Below are 15800 nucleotides of genomic sequence, written 5' to 3' on the forward strand. Positions count from 1 at the left end.
GTCTTTATTTTGTCTTGCTCTTGTGTTTTTCTGAAAGGATGCCTCGGTGCTGACACTCATCTCGTATAGGGCCCAATCCATTCAGCCTGCCAAGGATGGCTGGATTCAGAGCCTTCACACACTGATGGAGAAGTTCTTCAGGTACTGATACGCACCCTCACACACTAAATGGAAAGCCAGATATAGACAGATACTTGTGTAAAATATCAAATAAATAAAATAAATTCACAATATATTAGTGAACAAAACGTTGAATGCCATTTGTTGTTGTTGTTCAAGGGCTAGTTTGCTCTGGATTTTATGCTAACGAAATATAGTTCAACGCTAACATTGTGAAGATGAGTACAAGTTAGTTTTGTTTCTACTTCTTTCCTTCCTTTCCTCTTTCTTTCATAACTTTGCTTTTGCGTTACTTCCTGGTAGAGTGAACGCTGGCGCGAATGGCTGCCGCTGCTCACTCGCACCAAAAAAAAAATAATCTTATCCCGTGACTGTAAAGTGTCTTATTATTATTATTATTATTATTATTATTATTATTATTATTATTGTTACTATAATACATTTCATTTATAAGCGCCTTTCTAAACTGTCAAGGTCACTTTACAGTAACAGGCATAGTTTTTCTGTGGGTGAGCAGCGGCAGCCACACGCGCCAGCGTTCACTCAACCCGGAAGCAACTCAAATAGACAGAAAGGTAGCTATAGCTAATAAATAGCTAGCTAGAGCAAATAGATAGCATGTTAAACGTCACACTGCTTTAGGATATAGCAGTGTTTTTTTATTTTTGTATATTTTTTTTATTTCTTTTTTATTTATGTGTTATATATTTTTTTATTTTTATATTTTACTCCATACGCTGTTCTATCGTACTTAACAATTTTTAATTTCTTTTATTTCTTTTGTATTTATTTATTATACTATTTTTTTTATATAATAATATTAATAATAATACATTTCATTTCTAAGCGCCTTTCAAAACTCTCAAGGTCACTTTACAATCACAGGATAGGGTTTTCTGTGGGTGAGCAGCGGCAGCCACACTCGCAAGTTACCGGAAGTAACTCAAATAGATAGAAAGCTAGTTAACTAGCTAATAAATGACGAGCTAGATAACCGGATAGCCATATAGTTAATAAATAGCTACCTAGATAGCTAGCTAGTCAGCAAGATAGAAGATAGATATACAACGCAAAGACAATATAAATCTCTCTTTACAGTGTGACAAACGCGACAATGTTTAGCGCTTAGCGTCACTGACATCGTCTCCTTTCCAGAAATGAGAGCCGCAGCGTGATCAGGATCAAAGTGCTAAACATCCTGTCTTTTGTTTTAAGCACCAACCGACAACTCTATGAGGTATGTAGGCTCTTTTTAATATTGTGGTGCACCAATCTACACAATTTCACATATCTCGTGCTGTCACAGATGCGCCAAAATACTGTAATTACTTCAGGAATTCATTGTTTATAAAAAAAAAAAAAGTTGCAAATGCATAAACAGTCAATGTGAAGGTTTCTTCAGCCGTCATCTGTACCTCATCAGCATAACTAAGCCTATGTTGCCTAAGAAGTCAGTTGTAGGAATGATCCAAATTGAACATCACCCCACCATGGCGATTTAGTGAAGTCACTAAAGTGGGGTGAGGTTCAATATGGTGATACCCGATCAAATGGGGCAATCATGCCAGTCGTAGACCCCATACACTCAGGACAATCGAAGTATTCAGTGTAGCCGCAGGGAGTAGTCCTCTGCTACCCCCCAACCCGAGAGCAGGGACCAATCATAGCAGAGTCTGGCACCGCCACGTCTGCACAGTAGGGATATATATAGGGTCAAAATGCCAGCAAAAGATTTTAGTTCGCTGATGAAGCCTCTTGGATAAGAAGCGAAACGTCCGACATCTTCAAAGAAGTACAGATGGCGGCTGAAGAAACCTTCTCATCGATGGACCACTCCTCTACGACTGAGAACTTACACCGACAAATGGATAAAGGTGATGAAATCCATTCTTTTCAAAATTAATTAAAAATTTAATTCACCTTGATTAAAATTAAACATCGATCATTTTCTCTTTCAGGATGAGTTGATAGAAATGGTCGTGATCCCTCAACTTAGTGGAATCGCTGACGACCGAGACTTGGCCGTACGAAAACAAGCCACCCAGCTTTTGGTTGACTTGGCTGAGGGCTGTAACACTCACCACTTCACGAGCCTGTTGGACATCATTGAGCGGGTACGAGTACAGTCATGCCTCGGTTTACGAACCCCTTGGCTTACGAAGTTTTCGGTTTACGAACGTTAAATTTCAGAAAATTTTACCTCTGCATATGAATTATTTTTCGGGATACACACGGAGCGCCACAATGAGTGATGTGTCGATCGCGAACGAGCCCGTTCTCCTAACAAGAAAATGGCAGCCGACTCATATTTGTCCTCTATTCTCCGCCCCCAGTCTTCGGTTAAAGTCAAGGTAAATAAAACGTCTTTATTATGAAGTACAGTTTATTTCTTTCATTATAATACCATAGCACATTTATTATACGTAAAATAAGGTATATTTTGTGTAGTTTTAAGGGTTAGAAAATTAGTAAATTATGTTTCATGGGGACCTAGGAACGGATTATTCTCATTTTAATTGTTTCCTATAGGAAATTATTTTTTGGGATACACACTTTTCGCCTTACACACTCTGGGAACCAATTAAGTTCGTAAACCAAGGTATCACTGCACATTAAACATCACTTTTTAACCAATCTGTATTAAGTATCTTCTAATGACTGCATTGTAGGTTGCCAGTCGACCTCTGGTGTGTTCAAGCCCTGTGGATGTTTTGGAGAGGGAGCATGCGACAGAGTCCCCGGTGGAGGATGTCAAGACGGCAATATTGGGACTACTTGAGATACTACAGGTAGATGGTTTAATACATTGTTCGCAGTCATAGAGATCAGGTATTGCCATGTGTATTCGAGTATAACGCGCACCCCTAATTTTCAATTAAAAATCGAGATAACATTTTGTTTCACGTTTTCTCCGCACTGTAACAGTATATCAATTCAAAATGAAGAACACTGAATGGAAACTCTGGTTATTGGTAATTGTGCAAAACAGCAATGCTGAACTCGCGTTTTAGTGTGAGCGAGGAAAGTAAATGAAGCGTAACTAAAGAAATGCTAATCAACAATAAAAAAAAAGGAATGCGCTGATCCGGGTCTTTCTGAGAATCGAAACTAAAGGGCGAGAATATCCATGGAAATGATGCCCCCTCCTGGAAGGGATAAAACATTCATATATATATGACTTTTTTTCCCAGGTCTCGTATATAACGCGCACCCAAACTTTGAGGTTTTTTTTTTGGGGGTAGAAAATGTTGCACATTGTACTCAAATAAATATGGTATATTTTAAATTGCGAAATGTAGATTATGGTAGCCACTGGTTAAAATAAAAGGAAGATATCAAAAATTTGACAGATCGACAGACCATAAACTTGACACAAGCTGCAAATCCGTTATGTTTTGTTAATATTATTGTCGTAACCTACAGAAAACATGATGTCAGTTTCTTGGTTGAGCTCATATTCAGTGTACTATTTTTTTTGCCTATTGCACTTTGAATGATAAAAATTGTTTTAGAATAATAATACATTTCATTTGTAAGCGCCTTTCAAAACTCTCAAGGTCACTTTACAGTCACTGGATCAGTTTTTTTCTGTGGGTGAGCACCAGCAGCCACATGCGCCAGCGTTCACTCAACCCGGAATAACTCAAATAAAAAGCTAGCTAGCCATTAGATTGCTAATAGATAGCCAGCCAGCCAGCTAGCTAATATATAGCCAGCCTGCCAGCTAGCTAGCTAATACACAGCCAGCTAACCAGCTAGATAGCCAGCCGGATAGATAGCTAATAGATAGCCAGCCAGCTAATGCAAGCCGAATCTGCAGAAACAAAATATTTCAATATAATAAATTTAAGTTGTTGTTTATTTTCTATCTCTAGAGCAAACTGTACAGTCTCCCAGCCACCCACGCCACTCGTGTTTATGAAATGCTTATCAGCCACCTTCACCTCCATTACAAGAACAAGTACTGTTCTGTAATTGCGTCAAATATTAGACTGCAGGTAAAGTGTAACTTCATCGACATTTGAGTTCATTTCTGGCCAGTTGTTTTTATTTCAAAACATCTCGCTTGTCTTTAGGTCTTTGACTTCTTCTTGATGATGCGAGCAGACTCTCTCCATCGCGTTGGTGTTCCCAACAAAGATGGTGCCCTGAGATTCAGTCCTTACTGTTACTGTGATATCGGGTCAGTGCGCACACACACACACACACATTTCTGTTTCAGTGGTTATGTGAGGTCCAGATAACTCCAGATAAAGAAGTGAGGACCACCGTTGCTGATAAGTTTCGAGAAGAACTAGTGTTACATTTGAACACTAAATGTCAGCCCATTTTCCCACTTCAACTTCTTTAAAAACAAAGAAATAAAAAGTCGACTTGAAACTGAAATAACAGCAGGAGTGAGGACTCTGAATGGGTACATTCAAAGTCCTCACCCCTGTGGTGAATTTGGTTAAAATATCGTTTTCCTTTTTGTGGTATGAACTTTTTCCTCTCATTAACTACGCACACACACACACACACACATCAACACACACAGTGAGTAAAAAGTGTGTGTATCCAAGTGAAATGAAAATACACACCAAAAAATCATTTTTGTGACTTTGTGAGGACCTCTCTGAAACTTTAACAGATGCACATATAGACCCTTTAGAAGCCTTTAAAATAAAATGAAAAACTTGTGAGGACCGGCTAAAACTCACTTATCAAAAATGTCCTCACTACGTAGGGTATAAAATGGTAGTGGTCCTCACAAGACTAGTCATACAAACACACACACTTTCACTGATTTTTTTTTTTTCATGTTGTTGTGTTAATTATTCAGAGAGCCAGAAAAAAGAGCAAATGAGAAGAAGCCTCTGGGTGCAACGTCCCCCCCTGCCAGTGGCGCTCCTCCTTCCACAGTTCCTCCTCCTCCTGTCACTACACCGATACGCTTTGCCTACCTGCCCTACTCGCCTGCTTTCAGTGTTCTCCTGCAGTGCCTTAAGATGGTACACAAACATCCAATCCATCTATTTTCTAGTTTGTCTGAGGTTGGGTTATCGGGTCAGACAGGACAACCGACAACATTTTTTTGCTTCCTAACTGACATAAAAAAAAACATTTTATAGCATCTAAAATTCCCAAAACATGCGGGCTGATATTTTTAGTCAAATGCAAAAAAAACAATAAAAATGACTTAGTGTCCCAAAACTGCCACAAAATGAGCTCAGAAATGGCAAGATTCAGAAAGTCCCGCCCCTTTGTTTGTGATGTCACACCAGAATACTCCTTCACAAACTGCCTTGCTCCAGAATCAAAACAATGGCTTCAGATTCGTAGAAGATGCTTTCTTGTTACTCATCCAGTTATAAATATGATTCCAATAGTTCTGAAGTGGAAAGCATAAATGTTTGCAATCGATTACAGGAGTCCTTCCGTATCAATTCGAGCCGTCTGGACTCCAATGTAGCGTCCTAGAAAATGCACAAGATGGCGCCCAAGCTCCGTTGGAAATGGGCTGATTTGTCTGCTGGGAATTTGTGTCAACTAGTATCAAATAGTAGTCTTGGTGCAATACACAACGATTCACCATCGCGTTATTTATGTGTTTTCCTTCTATATTCGCCAAAAACACTGTGTTTTCAGATGAAACGAAGTACCCACAATGCATTGTGTGTCGCTTTCTCGGTCAGGGGCGTTCCTGACGTGACATCACGTCAGGAATCGTCATCAATTCGAAACGTAAAATATAGCTATAAACTGTGGAAATCATTTGAAGTGATTTTACAAATTCACAATACATTTCTTCCCTTTAAGGTGAATATTTATAAATAAAAGTTTGTTTTAATTGTGCAGGAAACAGATTGGAAGGTGGTGAAATTAGTTTTGGAAAAGTTACCGTGGACGCTGCAGTACAAAGTTCTGCTGCTAACATCACCTTGCAGCTTAGATCACCTTTGTTCTACTCTCTGTTGCATGGTAGGACATTTTCAGTCAAAATATTCATATCAACCATCCGAGCCACCGTCACTGTGATCCAACTTAGGAATACTTCTTGTGCACGTAGGTGACAGACCGGATGATTTCAGAACGTTTGAAGAAAACCCCAGAAGGATTTTCAAGAACGGATGTTCAACTAGCAGTGGTCCCCGTCTTAACAGCAATCACCTCCTACCACACCTACCTGGAGCAATCACGACAAGTATGAATCTGTCTTTCGAAACTGTTTTAACCTGGGGAATCTTTCAGACCAAATGACCAGATAAAACGAAATACAGTGATACCTCGGTTGATGAACCCCTTGGCTTACGAACTTTTCGGTTTACGAACGTTAAGTTTATGAAAAATTTACCTTGGCATACAAACTATTTTTTGGGATACACACGGAGCTGCCACAATGAATGATGTGGCGTTCGCGAACGAGCCCGTTCTCCTAACAACAAAATGGCAGCCGACTGTTTTTGTTCTCTATTCCCCACCCCCAGTCGTCAGTTAAAGCCACATGATTGGTCAAGAAGGCAGCAGTCAGGGGAGGTGGTTTAAACATTAAACAGACGGGCAGAGGCCAGCGAGAGAATGAGAAAATTGATAGAAAACTGTGACATTTTGACTCATTTCAACTTTGATCGTTTGAAGGCAGAGTGTAGACTGCGAGGTTAAAATTCCCATCAATCAGGCTCCACACAAGCCATCTGTACACTTGATGCAAAAAGCGATCAACCCAGCTAAACAGAACACAATTGCTGAGGAACTAGGTAAAATTATGGCAGAGAAAGCACCTGCAAGGGATCATTCCTCAAGATGGTGAAAGAAGGCTACTTTCCTCATCAAGTGTTTAATGCTGATTAAAAAGCGGCCTCTCCATTTCATCAAGCCATCAACGACCATCACAAAGGTCAATAAACCCACTTTATTATACTGTAGTTTATTTCTTTAATTAGAATACCATAGCACATTTATTATACATAAAATAAGGTCTATTTTGCGTAGTTTTAAAGCTTAGAAAAGTACAAAACTTTGTTTTATGGGCACCTGGGAACGGATTATTCTCATTTTAATGGTTTCCTATGGGAAATTAATTTTTGCCATACACACTTTTCACCTTACACACTCTCTGAGAACCAATTAAGCTCGTCAGCCAAGGTATCACTGTACTGTGAGAGGCAGGAGAACGCAAGCGTGCAAGCTAATGAGCAGTGTGCAGGCTAGCTAGCAGTAACCTTGCGTATCTACCCGGCAAGTTGACTTTGATTCCGATAGTTTGGCTGAATTTTTACCATTCATGACGAACAGAAAACCATTCATATAAATGGTGAATGTGATCACGAAGTTATTTTAAATGATACATTCTGACATTTTGTTGAAATATATATCTTTTTTCAGTCTTTTTTTTTTCTCATTTGTCATTCTGATCCCTGTTAACCGCTAAACACAGGTTGCGCTCAAACTTTCTGCTCTTTTTTTTTTCCCCCAATTAGTCATCTACTCATACAGAACTCCTCTATTTCCACAGTGAAATCATTCCGGATGATCCACTGCATTAACATGAGTGTTGTCTCTTGCAGAGGGAGTTGGTCCAGTGCCTCGAGACGGGCCTCATTTACCGTTGCGCCAAGCAATGTGTGGTGGCTCTCACAATGTGCACGGTGGAGATGCCTGACATCATGATCAAGCTGCTACCTGCTCTTATAGTCAAGCTCACCCACATCTCTGCAACCGTTGCCATGGCATCTCCAATGCTTGAGTTCCTTTCAAGTGAGTACAGTGATACCTTAGTTTACAAACCCTTCGGTTCACGAACGTTAAATTTTTGAACATTTTACCTTGGCATATGAACTATTTTTCGGGACACACACACAATGAGTGATAAGTCGTTCGCAAACAAGCCCCTTCTCCTAACAAGAAAATGGCAGCAAAATTATTTTTGGTCCTCTATTCCCTGCCCCCAGTCTACAGTTAAAGCCATGTGATTGGTCAAGAACGCAGCAGTGAGGGGAGGTGTTTTAAACATTAAAGAGACCGGCAGACGACAGAGTGAGAAAATTGATAGAAAACAGTGAAATTTGGACTCGTTGATTGTTCAAAGGCAGAGTGTAGACTGCAAGGTTAAAAGATCCCATCAATCAGGCTCCGCAAATAACCCACACAAGCCATCTGTACACTTGATGCAAAAAACTATCAACCCAGCTAAACAGAACACAATTGATGAGGAACAATGTAAAATGATCAAGCCATCAACGACCATCACAAAGGTAAATAAAACAACTTTATTATACTGTACAGTTTATTTCTTTAATTACAATACCATAGCACATTTATTCTACATGAAATAAGGTATATTTTGTGTAGTTTTAAGGCTTAGAAAAGTAGAAAATCATGTTTTATGGGGACCTGGGAACAGATTATTCTCATTTTAATGGTTTCCTATGGGAAATTAATTTTTGGGATACACATTTTTCACCTTACACACTCTCTCGGGGAACCGATTAAGTTCGTAAGCCAAGGTATCACTGTACCACAAAAACATGATTGATAAGCTCGCTCTCAGTTATGAAACAGCTTGGCTGGTGTTTCGTTTCTGTTCCATAGCTCTTGTTCGCCTACCTCACCTTTACGCCAACTTTGTAGCTGAGCAATACGTTAGCGTGTTTGCAATCTCGCTGCCCTACACTAACCCGTCCAAGTAAGTGCACCCAACGACAAAAACGTACTCATCGAACCCCAAAAACCCTCTGACACGCTACTTTTTACCATCTCTGTCAGGTTCAACCAGTACATCGTATCTCTCGCCCACCACGTGATTGCTATGTGGTTTATCCGCTGCAGACTTGCCTTCCGGAAAGATTTTGTTCAGTATATCACAAAGGTATGTACTTTAGCTCTCCTTAGAGCAGGGGTGTCAGTCATTTTTTTTGCCATCTTGTAGTTCCGGTTTCCTCTCTGTGGCCGTTCTGAATTTGGAGAAGACATTAAAAGGTTTCATCCACTCTTCATATTACATATAAAGCGCACAACAAATTGATACATGACGCGTTTTCAAATTTGAAGTCATAAATAATGACTGTTATTGTGAGTTATAAATGACAATTTGATTTTTTTTTTTTTGTTAGTACTTTAGCTAGCATCATGAAATTTCACGTTAGATTTGATTTCGCGGACCGAATAAAATGATGTGGCGGGCCGGATTTGGCCCGCGGGCCTTGACTTTGACACCTGTGCCTTAGATTAATCGGGTCAACAAAATCTTTCAGAGATGAAAGTAAACTGGTCAGTGTTTCCGGACTCAAATAGCTAGCTAGCCATATTGCTAATAGATAGCTTCCTAGCTAGATAGTTAATATGATTCCTGGCTCAAATAGCTAGCTAGCCATATTGATAATAGATAGCTCTCAAGCCAGCTATACAGCTAATAGATAGCCAGCTAACTAGATAGCTAATATCTTTCCTGACTCAAATAGCTAGCTATATTGCTAATATATATCTCTCTAGCCATCTAGATAGCTAATAGATAGCTTGCTAGTTAGATGGCTAATATGATTCCTGACTCAAATAGCTAGCTAGCTAGGTATATTGATAATGGATGGCTCTCCAGCCAGATAGATAGCTGATAGATAGCTAATATGTTTCCTGACTCAAATAGCTACCTAGCTATATTGCTAATAGATTAGTCAGTTCCCGGTGAAATGTGCTACACGTCAGAATTGGCAAACATAAAAGCAGATACTTGTGAATGTTTACTTTAAAAATAGACAACCGTCTAACAATGTTTACTGTTGACAGCATACATTTCAGGATTTTTTTTACTGAGACAAGGGTTCTAAAAATCTCAATCAATGATTGAAAATATTGATCTCATCATTTGCTCACCACTTTGTTGTCAATGCAGCATTGCTTTACGTTTCTTCTCTCAGGGTTTGCGTTCCAATGCCCTGCTGCCATTTGATGATGGCCACGAGCAGAGTTCTTTTCGGGCCCGAAGCACAAGCCTGAATGAACGACCCAAAAGGTAAAGAACGCATAGCGGCACGTTTGCCAATGGGGTCGTAATTCGGGAGAAATGAAGCGCCGTTTGCTCTTGTGCAAAAAAAGTTAGGGCTTTTCCAAAGTGGGGTCAAATGTCACAATTCCAAAGAAATGCACTTTAGAAAATCCATACCTCCACAAACCAAGTTGAGATCTTTGACTACAAGGAGCCTCAATATCCCATCAAATCACTCTTATTGTTGTCTTTGGTCTGCTCATGTGCTTATTGTGAAGTATTCATGTCATCAATATTTCATTTATGATTGATCTAGAACTTATTGGACACTTTACAGTCACAGACAAGCATAGATACAATAATAAATAGAATACAATTATATATAGAATGCAATAAATAAAATACTTTAAAATGAAATTTATTATTATTAGTGTTTTTAGTTTTATTATTATTTTATTTTATTATTATTATTATTATTATTATTATTATTATTTTTCTTATTATTTTTTTATTATTATTGTTATTGTTAATGTTTTTATTATTATGATTATTATTATTATCATTTGCTAGCTGTTTGCTATCTATTAGCTATTTGGCTATCTTGCTCGCTATCCACTATATAGATGGATGGCTATCCCGCTGGATGGCTATCTAGCTAGGTATCTGTTGGCTATCGATTGGCTAGCTTTCTATCGATTTAAGTTATTTCCGGGTTGAGTGAACGCTGGCGCGTGTGGCTGCCGCTGCTCACCCGCAGAAAATCTATCCTGTGACTGTAAAGTGTCCTTGAGAGTTTTGAAAGGCGCTTATGAATGAAATTTATTATTATTATTATTATTAATGAAACAGGCCAATAAATTCTCTGAAAACTCTGGCAGTCCAACCTCTCCATGGTAGGAAGTGATTATGTGAATGCTGAAACCGCTAATGCTAGTCTGCCGATTTTGCGTTACTTCAAGTGTGTAAAACCGTATTTATTCGACTATAACGCACAAGATTTTCCACCTGAAAAAGAACTCAATTTGGGTTTCAACGTACGACCATTTCAACTTACGACCACTTGGTCGGAACGTCACTCGGTCGTAAGTCCGATGTTACCTGTATTAACAGAATAGCCATGGAAATGCTGCCCCCTCCTGGAAGGGATAAAGCATTAAATATAAATAAGATTTTTTTTTTTCACAGGCCTCGTTTATAACGCGCACCCAAACTATGAGTTCTTTTTTTTAGGTCGAAAATTTTGCATGTTATACTCGAATTTTATTACTCTACTAGATTCAATGTTATTTTTATTTCCAAATAAGCATGTTTACCCTCTGCCGTAGTCTTTATTTTTTTCCTTTTATGTTTTTTATCAGTTAAAGGACAACCGACGTCTCCGGACAAGTTGTGTCCATAATTTGTAAAATCACTTCAAATGACTTTTACTGAGCGTATTTTACAAAAATTCCACCGCATATAGCTATATTTTACCTTTTAAGACTCGCGTGAATATTCAGGAAGTCTTGTTTTCCAGTTGATGCCGACGTGACGTCACGTCTGGAACGCCCCTGACGAGAAAGCGACACACAATGCATTTTGGGTACTTTTTTCGTCTGAAAACACAGTGTTGATCCATGTTGATGGCGAAATTAGAAGGAAAACTACATAAATAACGCAATGGCGAATCGTTGTGTGTTGCACCACGACTACTATTTGATAGTAGTTGACACAAATTCCCAGCAGACAAATCAGCCCATTTCCAACGGAGCTTGTGCGCCATCTTGTGCATTTTCTGGGACGCTACATTGGAGTCCAGACGGCTCGAATTGATACGGAAGGACTTCTTTAATGGATTGCAAACATTTATGCTTTCCTCTTCAGAACTATTTGAATCATATTCATAACTGGATGAGTAACAAGAAAGCATCTTCTCCGAATCTGAAGCCATTGTTTTGATTCTGGACTAAGGCAAGATGTCCTGGCGTGACGTCACGAACAAGGGGGCGGGACCTTCTGAAATTCCGCCTATCCGGGGTCATTTTGAAGTAGTTTTAGGACACTTTAACTCATTTTGATTGGTGTTTTGCATTTGACTAACAATATCAGCCTGCCTGCGTGTTTTGGCTATTTTAGATGCTATAAAAACTTTTTCGGATGTCAGTTAGGAAACAAAAAAAATGGTGTCTGTTGTCCTTTAAGTTGGCCTTTTATGTTGTCCGATGCTGATTCATAATGTTCAACTGCTGTTGATTTTCACCCTGTTTTGTTTTGTTTTTTCCCCCCCTTCAATTTTTCATTTTTGACACCTCCCCTGCCTCCTGCGATTGGTCGCTGTGTTGCTGTTGTGGTTTTTGGGGCTGGTCGTGTCATCCTGGATTCCTTCCACACCCTTCTTCTCCTTTGGCATTGTGGCCTTGTGCTCTGTAAATCGTCCCTCCCTCTCCCTCCCCGATGCGTGGTGTGTGTGCTACTTGGTCACATGTTACAATGGCGTCTGGGGGGGGGGGGTATTCCTATGACCTCCTGATATACCATCACATCGCCCCTAATCCGCCACCACATTGACGTTGACACCCCCCCCCCTTACCACCCGCCGCCACTGTAACCTCCACCCATGCCTACTCCCATCGACCCTTCGCCCAGTCTTCGGGCGGCAAAAGTGGCCAAGGCGGCAGCGGTGGTGGTAGCCAATAACAGCAGCTCTCCAGTTAAAGAGCTGAGGGACCTGTCGGCCATGGATGCTTTCCGATCCCGCAGCATCAGTGTCTCCGATCATGCGGTCCGCAGGTTAGACAGTCCTTCTGGGTAACCGAACTAAAAGTACAGCAACTACCAATCGTTTTGATCCTCTCTTCCATTGGGATTGGTTGACGGGGTGTTTGGTCATTGTCATTCTGATGGCTGGCCATTCATTGCCAGTGACACCTGCATGCCAGAAACGGTGCCAAACATTTGTCTCTTGTATGTCTGTGTAAGCTCTCAGTCGTACGGGAATGGTCCATCGATGAAAAGGTTTCTTCAGCCGTCATCTGTACTTCTTTGAAGGTGTCGGACGGTTCGCTTCTTATCCAAGAAGCTTCGTCAGCAAGCTCAAGTCTTACTGGTAGTTTCGGCCCTATATATATATATATATCCCCACTGTCCAGATGTGGCGGTGCCGGACTCTGCTATGATTGGTCCCTGCTCTCAATAGGCTGCTTAGGCAACATAGGCTTAGTTCTGCTGATGAGGTGATACCAGGGCAAATTGGGCAATCAGGCCAGTCGTCAGTCAGGACAATAGAAGCAATCAGTGGAGCCGTAGGGATTAGTCCTCTGCTCCCCCCCAACCTGAGATCAGGGACCAATCATAGCAGAGTCTGGCACCGCCACGTCTGGACAGTAGGGATATATATATATATATATATATATATATATATATATATATATATATATATATTATATATATATATATATATATATATATATATATATATATATATATATAGGGCCGAAACGACCAGTAAAACTTTAGTTTGCTGACGAAGCTTCTTGGATAAGAAGCAAAACGTCCGACACCTTGAAAGAAGTACAGATGACGCCTGAAGAAACCTTTTCATCGATTTGCTTGTTGTGTGCTGCGATCATACACTTGCTGTTGTGTATTGTTTGTTTTTGCATGCTGCAATGTTTACAGAAGACACTGGAAAACATCTTCAACCATGTGGCTTTTTTTTTCTGGTTGATTTTGGTCCAACACTCATGTTCTTCTATCATTACAATTTTCTTTGACTTGGTTGTTCGGCTTGGTTTGTTTGAACTTGACTGGGTTTGGTTGGCTTTTTAACAAATAAACGGCACGGGATAAAAGCATGCGAATCCAATGTTAAACTCTCTGGACAAGCAAATGCATCAAATGCATTCTGCCATGCTCTTTTTTTTTTCGTGATGGGGAATTGTCCTTTGTTTGCTCGACACGTTGGTTGTCCTTTTGCATCACTCGCCTCACAAAGACGCACAATGCTGCTTTGAGCCTGGCAATCTTCTCCAATGGGATTTTGGGACTAGCTGGGCTGAATGTGATATGCGATACCCTTTGGGAGCAAACGGTCATGATTCCAATCGAGACACACGTTTCAGCCTTTCTATTCTTCATGCTTTCTATGCTGAGCTTTTTCGTTGCTGATCAGCTTATATGTGTGCCTGATATCTTTTTCCACATTGCAGTTGTGATTGACACGCATTCCTACTCAACAAGTGGCAAAAATACCTATATAATTACTGTGAATTGGTTTAATTTCAAAGTACAGTGATACCTCGGTGACGAACCCCTTGGCTTACGAACTTTTCGGTTTACAAACGTTAAATTTATGAACATTTTACCTTGGCGTACAAACTATTTTTCGGGATACACACAGAGCTGCCACAATGAGTGATGCCCGTTCTCCTAACAAGAAAATGGCAGCCGATTGTTTTTGTCCTCTATTCCCCGCCCCCAGTCTTCGGTTAAAGCCACGTGATTGGTCATGAACCCAGCAGCGAGGGGAGGTGGTTTAAACATTCAAGACAGGCAGACAACAGAGAGAGAGAGAGTGAGAAAGTGGATATAAAACAGTGAAATTTTGACTCGTTTCAACTTTGATAGTTCAAAGGTAGAGTGTAGACTGCAAGGTTAAAATATCCCACTCCACAAATAACCCGCACAAGCCATCTGTACACTTGATGCAAAAAGCTATCAACCCAGCTAAACAGAACACAATTGATGAGGAACAAGCTAAAATTATCGCACAGAAAGCACCCCCAAGGGATCATTCCTCAAGATGGTGAAAGAAGAAGGCTACGTTCCTCATCAAGTGTTTAATGCTGATGAAATCTTTCCGTTAAGCCGTCAACGACCATCACAAAGGTAACTAAACCGAATTTATTATATAGTACTGTTTATTTATTTGATTATAATTTCAGAGCACATTTATTATACATAAAATAAGGTATATTTTGTGTAGTTTTAAGGCTTATTTAGTAGAAAAGTATGTTTTATGAGGAACTGGAAACGGATTATTCTCGTTTTTAATGGTTTCCTATGGGAAATTAATTTTTGGGATACACACTTTTCGCCTTACGCACTCTGTCTGGGACCCATTTAAGTTCGTAAGCCGAGGTATCACTGTATTCTCATTTTTAATCGTTTCCTAACGGGAAAATAATGTTTGGAAGACACACTTTTCACCTTCTGGGAACCAATTAAGTTAGTAAGCTGAGGTATGTGTTTGACTATCTTTGCGCAAACTCCTGTATGCGATTCAACGCCTCTTATCCAGTTTGCTGAACTAAAAGGAAAGAGTTGATATGCTGTAGTGGCCTTTTCAAGCATGCGTCTTGTGTGTTTTGTGCTTTCATTGGTGATTTCGCATGAATTAATAGTGCTGTATAGCCATAATCCACGTAATATTCCTATTTTCCATCGACAAAATTGAATGAAGTACCGACGTCATATGTCTGATTGCATTTGTGCTTTGCTCTTGTTCCTCTACCTTGTTGTTGCGTCTTGTAGGATGCAAACTTCTACCACCACTTGCAGTCTGGGCTCGGCTGATGAAAATGCCGTCACTTTGGCAGATGAAGGGCTGAAAACGGTCCACTTGGAACTCACTGAAACTTGTTTGGACATGATGGCACGATATGTCTTCTCCAATTTCTCAGCATTGCCCAAAAGGTAAAGTGAGGACTCTTATTTTGGAGGGGGGGGACTGGTTTTGTGT

At 40.0% G+C, this 15800-nt stretch overlaps 1 protein-coding gene across 6 annotated transcripts in view; it reads left to right on the plus strand.

Moving 5' to 3' along the window:
* tsc2 (TSC complex subunit 2) overlaps nt 1-15800 on the plus strand; it is a 41499-nt gene that overhangs the window by 11897 nt on the left and 13802 nt on the right. For 3 of the 6 annotated variants that reach the window (XM_089005691.1, XM_089005693.1, XM_089005692.1), the window contains exons 13-27: nt 38-141; nt 1276-1357; nt 2079-2234; nt 2790-2909; nt 3996-4118; nt 4197-4303; nt 4943-5111; nt 5959-6081; nt 6170-6304; nt 7668-7857; nt 8692-8785; nt 8866-8968; nt 10014-10108; nt 12707-12850; nt 15593-15754. In XM_089005691.1, coding sequence (XP_088861817.1) covers nt 38-141; nt 1276-1357; nt 2079-2234; nt 2790-2909; nt 3996-4118; nt 4197-4303; nt 4943-5111; nt 5959-6081; nt 6170-6304; nt 7668-7857; nt 8692-8785; nt 8866-8968; nt 10014-10108; nt 12707-12850; nt 15593-15754 — 1907 coding nt within the window. The remainder of the gene's footprint in view (nt 1-37; nt 142-1275; nt 1358-2078; nt 2235-2789; nt 2910-3995; nt 4119-4196; nt 4304-4942; nt 5112-5958; nt 6082-6169; nt 6305-7667; nt 7858-8691; nt 8786-8865; nt 8969-10013; nt 10109-12706; nt 12851-15592; nt 15755-15800) is intronic. The other 3 variants (XM_089005694.1, XM_089005695.1, XM_089005696.1) reach the window with 1 other exon arrangement.

The sequence above is a fragment of the Hippocampus bargibanti genome, linkage group LG10 (assembly GCF_051943395.1).
Source record: "Hippocampus bargibanti isolate YZ-2025 linkage group LG10, ASM5194339v1, whole genome shotgun sequence".
NCBI classification, from domain to species: Eukaryota; Metazoa; Chordata; class Actinopteri; order Syngnathiformes; family Syngnathidae; genus Hippocampus; species Hippocampus bargibanti.